This window comes from Ostrea edulis, chromosome 6 (genome assembly GCF_947568905.1).
Source record: "Ostrea edulis chromosome 6, xbOstEdul1.1, whole genome shotgun sequence".
Classification (NCBI taxonomy): Eukaryota; Metazoa; Mollusca; class Bivalvia; order Ostreida; family Ostreidae; genus Ostrea; species Ostrea edulis.
The window spans coordinates 40,244,362-40,254,361 of NC_079169.1; the positions used below are offsets into that span (position 1 = coordinate 40,244,362).

Below are 10,000 nucleotides of genomic sequence, written 5' to 3' on the forward strand. Positions count from 1 at the left end.
TTTCGTGGTTGATATTCAGAAATTGCAAAATGTTTTGCAGAATTTGTGAGGCCAATCAGTCAGCAACTTCCACCATTTATGGACACCCATTGTCCGATTTCACCACGACCTGGTGTACATCTTTCAAATGTGGAAGTGTGACTATTCACGATAACAGTAAGAGACATGTCTTTGTCCGTGACTATTATCAGCAGTAAGTCGAGCGGGGCAACTGATAATTTTCACAGACAATTACAAACTCAGGATGTAGTGTTCTTATTGATGCTGGTACTGATTGTTCAGCAAAAGATCCAACAGAAGTAGAAGCTCTTATTCGCATAAGCAGTGAAGGCCTACTTAATGAGGACTTTAACATGTTTAAAGCAAATCCCTGTGTGGAACGCTGGGTTTTCTTCCCCAGAAGCGTATTGTAAAATATACAGGGTGGCCCAATGCAATACCAGATTGCCAGAGTAAATACTTGACTTGTTAGCATCAGCATGTTTCACAGCACATTTCTATTCAGTTTAAAAATAAAACAAAACGCATTCATGGGTGAAGATTTTTTTAACTTGAAAGATATTCAAATTAAAAAAAAAAAACTTGTAGGTCTTATTTACAAAATCTTTTACCATGGCGAGTAGAAATGTTGAAAATGGCAACCAGAAATATTTCTAGGTCGCCATTTCGCGACCTGATAGCAGATGTGACTTGGAGCACTGACCCCTTCACAGAGTACCAACGGACGATATACAATTTCCAAATGATATTTTTAACGGATTTAACTGGGAACGTTTATTACGTTGCCCCCGGTATTACGTTATTTTATCGTGACAAAATGGAAAACGTAATGACGGGATTCCACTGTACAAATATATATGGGAAATCATTTAAACTCAGGTGACCTATTGCAATTGGTTGTCGTCCGTCATCGTGCATTAACAATTCAACATTTTTAACTTCTTGATAATTACCTTTCAGAGCTCGAAATTAACATATGCCCGTCAGTCTGTGACTGGTTAATATTCTGGCGGACTGATTGACATTTGTTTTGGTCAGTCCGAAGAGACTGGTTAATTTTCTAAAGCATCGTTTTGGAAAATTTACTTAATGGCATGCCTCTGTAGATATCAGACAAATCTGATTCATATATATAGATTCCCCATAAGTGTTACAATAATGTCTGAGGCATATTGAGTTAAATTTCACTTTAATAACATTAACAAAATATGTTAAAATTATTTCTGGAAAACTCTGTTGGACTGGTAAATTTTTCTGCGGACTGGTTAAAATTATACTCTATTAGTCCGACTGGACTTGTGCCATAAAAAGTTAGCTTCAAGCCCTGCCTTTCCAATTCTTTTCAAATTTGGTATGAAGCATCATTGGGACAAGGGGGACATAATTGTAAATTTCAGAACTCCTAGGGACGGGGCCAAAATTGACCAATTTGCAGAAATCTTCTTCTCAAGAACCACACATGTGAAAGAAAAACTAAATGCATAGTGATGTAGAGCAGGAAGGCCTCTACCAAAATTGTAAATTTCATGATCCCTGGGGTAGGGGTTCTGACCCCAGGGCAGGGCCAAACTTGATGTATGGTGTTTTTGTGTAAAACACTTAAATAACATTTTCCTTAGTGCTAGTGATATAAATTGAAAGTAAATAGATATTTAGAAAGAACAGGTTGTCCTTTACCAAAATTATAAATTTGATGATCCCAGGGGTAGGGGTTTTGGTATCGGGGTGGGGCCAAAATGGTCAGTTATTAAATGTGTGAACAACAGACATTTTTAACTTCTTGACTGCAGGCAGGGGCATTTGTGTCAAGCCGACACAATTAGTTTTCTAATGATTACTTCTCATCAAAATGTTTCCAATTTCAGGCAAGATGGTTCAGAACAACTGCAACTCGAGAAGACATCGATCAGGCTGCAAAATACATAGGTGCAGGGGCTGCAGCAGTAGGAGCAGCTGGATCTGGTAAGATTCATAATGGCTGCACATGAAGGCATGGATTTCCTTTGGGAAAGACTATTCTTGTGATTAAAATGTGATCTTCTCAATCAAACTACCACAAAGCATAGGTAACGGAAATTAAAGTTTGTCAAGTTAAAAGGTCGTTCTCTTATAAAATAGAGTCATATTATCTTCTAAGAAACCATCAGAATAGGATGACAGGGATTTTCTACTCCTCTGTGTAGCAGCTCCATTCCCAATTGTAAAATCCTTGCTTTTTCCCCCTAAATTTGACCATATGATTTAGTTGTTCAGGATCACAGTGCACTGTTATTTGCGAAAATGTTGAGATGGTCAGGATCGTAATGCACACTTATTTCATACAGAGAAAATCATTATCATAGATTAGGTCTAACCATAATTATACCCCATGCAACAAAGTTGTGAAGGGTATAATGTTTTTGACCCGTCCATCGTTCCTATTCTTCGTCGGTGCAACTGCTTTCTGAGACCCAGGGTTTGAAATAAACTTTTTCAAGCACTAGTAGTCACTATTGATGTTCACTAGTCAGCAAAGCATTTCACTAGTCCGTCCAGTATATCATGAAATGATCTTCATTTATTCAATAGTATTTAATCCAACCAAACATATCACATTTGCAAACACTTCAGACCACCATACTTTATTTTGCATTCAAGATCTTCAGAAGCATACATTAACCTCCAAGTTAATCATGTAACCCCTTTTATAAACGTTTCCGTTGTTCTCATGCTTATTTATTAGAGTCACAGGAGCTCAAAATTTTATCAATAAAGTCAATAGAATTCACTGGATTGACCAAGTCATGAGCTATAGTGTTCTTGTGATACGTACTTGGCGTTCGGAATCAGCAAGAAATTGTACTTGTGTAAAGAACGGCAGTCTCAAACGCACTCCATGTGTTTGGAAGATCAGCATGTCATTGTCACACAAACACCTTATCATGCAGGTAATCGACCATAACTTCAAACATTTAAGAGACCCAGACAAATTTGCAAAAATCTTAACCAATTCCAAGATTGATTTCCGGATTTTCACTAGTCCGTACGGACTGGTGCTACAGAGAATTTACTAGTCAGACATGTTTTTAGCTCACCTGAGCTGAAAGCTCAAGTGAGCTTTTCAGATCGCTTTTTGTCCGTCGTCTGTCTGTTAAACTTTTCACATTTTCGACGACTTCTCCAGAACTACTGGGATAATTTCAACCAAACATGGCCAAAAGCATCCTTGGGTGAAGGGCTTTCAAGTTTGTTCAAATGAAGGGCCATGTCCCTTTCAAAGGGGAAATAATCACAAAATTGCAAAAATAGGGTGGGGTCATTTAAAAATCTTCTTCTCAAGAACCACTGGGCCAGAAAAGCTGAAATTTACCTGAAAGCTTCCTGACATATTGCAGATTCAAGTTTGTTCAAATCATGGCCCCTGGTGTTGGATGGGGCCACAATAGGGGATCAAAGTTTTACATACAAATATATAGGAAAAATCTTTAAAAATCTTCTTCTCAAGAACCACTGAGCCAGAAAAACTGATTTTTACATGAAAACTTTCTGACATAGCGCAGATTCAAGTTTGTTCAAATCATGGCCCCCGGGGATAAGATGGGGCCCCAAGGGGGGTCAAAGTTTTACACACAAATATATAGGGAAAAACTTTAAAAATCTTCTTCTCAAGAACCACTAAGCCAGAAAAGCTGAGATTTACATGAAAGCTTCCTGACATAATGCAGATTCAAGTTTGTTCAAATCATGGTCCCCGGGGGTTGGATGGGGCCACAATAGGGGATCAAAGTTTTACATACAAATATGTAGGAAAAATCTTTAAAAATCTTCTCAAGAACCACTGAGTCAGAAAAGCTGATTTTTACATGAAAACTTTCTGACATAGTGCAGATTCAAGTTTGATCAAAGTTTTACATACAAATATAGGAAAAAGCTTTAAAAATCTTCTCAAGAACCATTGGGCCAAAGAAATTGACATTTACATGAAAGCTTTCTGACATCGTGTAGATTCAAGTTTGCAAAGGGTAGTTTGGGCCATAATAGGAACTAAGGTTTTACATGCAAATATATATGGAAAGTCTTCAGATATGGGCTAAGGTGACTCAGGTGAGCGATGTGGCCCATGGTCCTCTTGTTTTACTAGTCTCGGACTTACGGACATGAGGTAATAATAATTTCGAACCCTGAGACCGCTCAACAGGATTTCGAGAAACTTTGTAGTTAATAAGGGCACACTGGGTAGATGTTCATATTCCCAGGTAATTCTGATTCAATAATTTTTATGGCAGTTATTCCCATTTTGAACCCGTCTGTCCTGTTCTTGTCAGCGCAACTCCTAGTGCTAGAGCTTTGATATTTCACATGAGTATTCCTTGTGACAAGACCGTTCCGTGGGTACCAACATTTTTTACCCTGTGTCCTACACCTTGGAGTTTGACCTACTTTTTGAAAGCTTTAATCTTGCTAGTAACTTTTGAACAGTGCTTGTCTTGCCAAGCATATTGCTGGCAATTACGATAGGAAAATGCAAACATCAAGAGGGAAAAAACTTTATGACTATGGTAAAAACAATGAATCATTGTTTAGTATTGATGAGAAGCATCACGAAGGGCCATCTGATTGGCCAAAACACTGCGAAACTACAAGATTATGTTTGCCAAATAAATTGCATTCCAAAAACATGGAGCTGTATGAAGTTCAGGGCAGTATTTCTGTTGGTGATTTAGCCAGATTTGAAATGAAATATTTAGAGTTTATTTGTGAACCAGACGCTGACCCTACATTAGATGCAGGGTTGTTAGTGGCAGCTGAATCGGCGACCAAAAAAGCTATTGATGCCTTTCAGGTTTTAATGTTGAAAAGACGAACATTTCAGTATTAAGAAAAAAATATCCAGGTAGCTTTTACATGTACATAATATGCTTTAATCCTGATATAAAATGTCAAAGTTGAATTTTAAACAATGAAATGTTCAAATAAAATAAACATTTACCCTACCTACCTACCCTATTTTTTTCCAGGCTGGAATAGGAAACACACTATTTATTTATCTTGGCCTTATTGGGGAATTTGTGTTTCACAAACACATCTTGTTTTAAGAACTACTTATTTTCTAATTTCATTTTTTTTTTTAAAAATCTACCAGCATTTGTATCCATAATCTTGTAAATATTACGAGGGGGAGTCGATACTTAACCAGCCTAACTTTCCATTGACCCACTCCTCAACTGCTGTTACGACTTCTTCGTCAGACCGGTAATGATGTCCACGGATATCCTTTTTCAAATTTGGGAATAGGAAGAAGTCACTAGGAGCTAGGTCAGGCGAATACTCCAGATGTGATATTAATTCATACCCATTTCACTCTACATTGCAACTTTGCAAGTGTGGACTCTCGCATTGTCCTGTTGCAGCAAAACACAGAGAGTTTACCTCAGTGTTTTTCACAGATGACGGTTCTCAGCTGGTCTAGCAAGTTTGCATTGTAAACTCATTATTGTACTTCTCTTTGGTAAAAAGTCTAAACATAATAACGCCTTTGCGTCCCAAAATACTGTGGCCATCATCTTGCCAGCAGATGGTTGCGTCTTGAACTTTTTTGACCTCGGGGACCCAGGCCCTACCCACTGACGACTCTTGAGCTTTATTCTCTGGCTCATAATGAATAATGAACCCAAGTCTCATGTACAGTCACCAGATGCAAAAGAAAATCTTTTGACCTAAAACGCTTCAACAAGGCGCTGCATACTGATGCCCTGGTTGCCATTTGTTCATCGCTAAGGGATCCAATTGGAGACCCAACGGGCTGTCAGCTTGCGCATACCTAAACAATCATGTAAGATTGTTGAAACGCTAGTACCATGTGAAATGCTTAATGCCTGCGCTATTTCTTACCCCTGAATTCGCATATCAGAGTACTGTAAATTCCTAAATATACGCTAGGAATTTATTATCGTGTAATTTCACAAGAAACATCTATTGCGAAAAAATAGTTTTCACTTCTATTTTTATATTGCTAAAATACATGCAAAAACTCTTGATCAACAGAGCACTCGCGAATTTATTTTCTCGCTATTTGACGTTCACGAGTCATTTTGCGATAATAAGTACTCGCGTAAAATAAGGAATGTACAGTATACCAGATCCCGAACTTTCTTTCACATTTCTTTGTCGGTGGCATACAGTGGGCGTCCAGACCTGGCTTCATCTTCTAAAGACATTCTACCGCATTTGAATTCCCCAACCCAGAATTTAACCTGAGCATAAGATGGTGCAGAAGACCCATCAACATCAGCTAACTCACTGTGTATTTCCTTCTGTTTTACCTTTTTAAGTACAAGTACCGAATTATAGCATGGTACTCAACTTCAGATGAAAAGCATGCCTTTGCATCACTAGCTATGTTTGACATTCAATATCTTATTACAGAATGACTTGATAAGTGTGCAATTTTGTACCCAGGTATAAAACGTGTATTGAAACAAGTCATGAAAATCGTGACCGTTTCAGTCGATCGGAAATGAAATGGGCGGGTTACTTATTGACTCGCCCTCGTATATTAATAATCAAGTTTTCAGAATGTCTCTCCAGGTTTATATTTTTCGGATTTTAGTAAAATCCTATAGTGTTGGCCACTTCCTGTCATTAGCCTAACCCCACATATAATGGCGGTCCAACTAAAAGTGTCAACAATATGGCTTAATGTGTATCTGGAAACTATACTATGCTGCATATCTGTTTATATGGATTCCTCCATTATTTTACATTCTTTACAAAACCTTTTGCATGTGCAGGGGTTTGGAGAAAAAGACTAAAGAAAAAAAGTATTTACTCTTTGTCAGGGGTGCGTCTTTTTACCACAAGGTACCACAAGGATACCACAAGGAACCACAAGGATACATCATTGACATCCCATTCAATCTTAATGAATCTAGATATGGCTTATATGCATTTTTAGGTCATCTGAGTCACTCAGGTGACCTATTTCTATCTGTTTTGTCCAGCGTTGTGTCTTAAGTTTGTGTCATAATTTTTTTTAACTTTCTCAACTTTTTCTCCAGAACTGCTTAATCAGTTTCAAACAATTTTGGTTTTGAATTACCCATATTATCATCTATTGGTGAAGTGACACAAAAATTGTGAATTTCAGGATCTCTGTCTCCTGGGGCCTGAGGGGTGGGACTTCAAAAGAAATTGAAGTAAACTTTGAAAATCTTTTCCCATACTCCTGGAAATCAAACAGTAAAGATGTTGGCTTGATTGTAAAGAGCATAGAGCTTTCCATCGAAGTTATGAAATTTATGGCCTAAGGATCAGGGTTTCTGAAGTTGGACTCTATTGACCATATAGTGAAAGTGCATAAATTCTTTAAAAACCTGCTCTCCTTCATTAAATTTAGCAGGTGAACAAAGTGCATGATTATGATGAGCAAGGGTGCTTCTTCCAAAATTGTGATATTCATGGTCCAAACCCCTTGGGTCAGGGGTTCTGAAGTTAGGGTGGGGCTCCATTAATATATTGAAAAATTAATTCTTTAAAAGTATTCTCTGCTCCTTGGTATTTAGCCGACAAACTTAGTGTTATATTATGATGAGCAAAGGAGCCTCTTTCTAAATTGTGAAGTTCGTGGCCCCTGGGTCAGGAGTTCCAAAGAAGGGTGGGGCTCTATTAATTCTATATTTAAAATGCATTAATTCAATCTTTTAGAATCTTCTTCTCTCTAGTCGGTTTTTGACAAACGAACTAAATGCACAGTCAAGTATAATAAGCAAAGGTGTTTCATCTTAAAATTAAAAATTCATGGTGCCTGGGTCTGAAATAAGCCAGGGCTTTATTGATTGTATTTGGTGAAAATGCACCAATTCTTTGAAACCTCCCTACTTCTTGAAATTTAGCAAACAAACTAGGTTCATAGTTGTTGAAATTTTACTCTGCCTTAAGAGTTTTACCTCTTTGTCATTCATTATGATGATCAATCAATGTGATAATGTTAATGATAGATAAATTAGATTAAAGAATTATACTGGGTTGTTGCTGATTATAACTGCATTAAGTACTTTGTTGCTCCCTGATCATCTTCCTCTTGTTTTTTTTTTAGCAATATATCTTCATCAATCACTTTATTTTGTTTTATTATATAATTATTAGATTGGCCCTTCCGTGGCTTCTTTACAGGATTGATTTATACTTAGGTGACAGTTGGGCCTCTTGTGTTATGTAAGAGTAAATTTACCTGAAATAAAGTAATTCAAATGAGAATATATAAAAGTATCCTAAACTTGTATAAGCTCATACATCTTTGAAAACAGATTAGAACTGTAATAAATATTTTCAACTGTGAAAAAAATTAAATATATGTTAATTGTGTATCCCAAAGGACATCCCTTAGTAATCAACTGGAGATAAATGATATGGAAGCATTCATATTATGCATTTAAATCTTTGTGATGAAAAAGTCAAATAATATCTTGGAAAGAGTAGAAACAATTAAGATAAATATTTAACTATTATTTCAAAAGGTACAGTATGCCTGAAGATTCCTTTAAATTTGTTAAAAAATTACTTAAAAAATTGCAGATGATGTTATACATACCAGTTCATACTACCATTTTGGTTATTATTTTTTTTAAAAGAGAAAGGTTAATATTTCATCAATTACAATAAACAAAAGAAGAAGAAAAAAAATGAGAGTAAACTGTATTTAATTGATATCGTAGATACATTACATTTTCATCTTTTCCTGAAATTGAAGGTTAAGTTTGTCTAACATAAAAGTATCAAGGAACTCTCAGAAAAATTGTGTTACAAACTGATAGTTTGCATAGAAAGTCACATCTTTGTTCGATAAATATAATCTTAGCCAATTATTTATTACATTAATTCATATCCCAGATGTAAAATATGAAAAAAACTTTATCAATTTAAAAAGCAGTTTCCAGATAAGTGCTATTTAAATAAACTATTGTACCTCTTACTATCCCACTAGTACTGTTACAAAAAGTTCAAATTATTCATGATAGATTTGCTATTAATTTATTTAACATAATGATTTCAGAATGCTGTCATCATTTGTTTTGCAAATTAGGTTACAGTGCTACATTTGCTATATTGTATCCAAATATCGGACCAAATTATTATGTTAGGGATTAAAAATTAATATCTTTCATCAAAAGTTGACAAATAGAAAATATCTATTATTAGGTATGAAATGACATTTTTAAATGGTCATTGGCACACCTTCACTGAATCTGGGCAATAAGTACCTTTACAATTTAAAAAGGGTATATGGGGGGAGGGGCACTAGCCCTTAAGCAAACAGTTTAATTTAAAGTTTTTTTCTTCGGTTAAAATGTAAGTCTGAATGTAGGAAATAACTCATAATAGTTAATTTTTTATAGTCCATTGAATGATAGAAATAATTCTAATCTAATATGCTATAATTTGGATCTATGTATTGGCTTCTATATGTATTGACAAGATATGGGAAATGGAGGAAATTCGGGTTAAAATTATGATCATAGCAATGTGGTGTTAGGAATGAATTAATCATGCAACACTTCTAAATTGGTTAAATTAAAGGAATCTGTGGATGCTTAGATCATTTGAAACCTCCACTAATCTTTTGAACTTAATTTATAATACATGTGGTCCTGAATCCAGAAGTTTTTCACCTACAGGATCCCCCATTTCACTGTTAAATGAACAATATGGTCCGGTGACTCTCACATACACTGCATGGAGATACTTTACATACACTGCAGTATCAATAGGATACTTTGGTGTGTCATTAGATCACATTAGGATGTCATTTGGGGTGTTAATAGGGTTCCTTGTGGTACCATGTGGTGTTAATGGAGTTACTTGGGGTGTCAATAAGGTTGTAAGGGGTGCCTTGGGTGTCATTAGGGTTCCATGGGGTATCTTAAGGTGACACTGGTGTCCCTTGAGGTACCCTGTGGTATCCTTGTGGTTCCTTGTGGTAAAAAGACGTGCCGCTTTGTCAGCAATGTACGTTAACTTTTTG

At 36.1% G+C, this 10,000-nt stretch overlaps 1 protein-coding gene across 4 annotated transcripts in view; it reads left to right on the forward strand.

Moving 5' to 3' along the window:
• The window catches only part of LOC125646548 (ATP synthase lipid-binding protein, mitochondrial), a 38,006-nt gene that overhangs the window by 25,078 nt on the left and 2,928 nt on the right, over positions 1-10,000 (forward strand). For all 4 annotated transcript variants that reach the window (XM_048872903.2, XM_048872901.2, XM_048872902.2 and 1 more), the window contains exon 4: positions 1,866-1,962. In XM_048872903.2, coding sequence (XP_048728860.1) covers positions 1,866-1,962 — 97 coding nt within the window. The remainder of the gene's footprint in view (positions 1-1,865; positions 1,963-10,000) is intronic.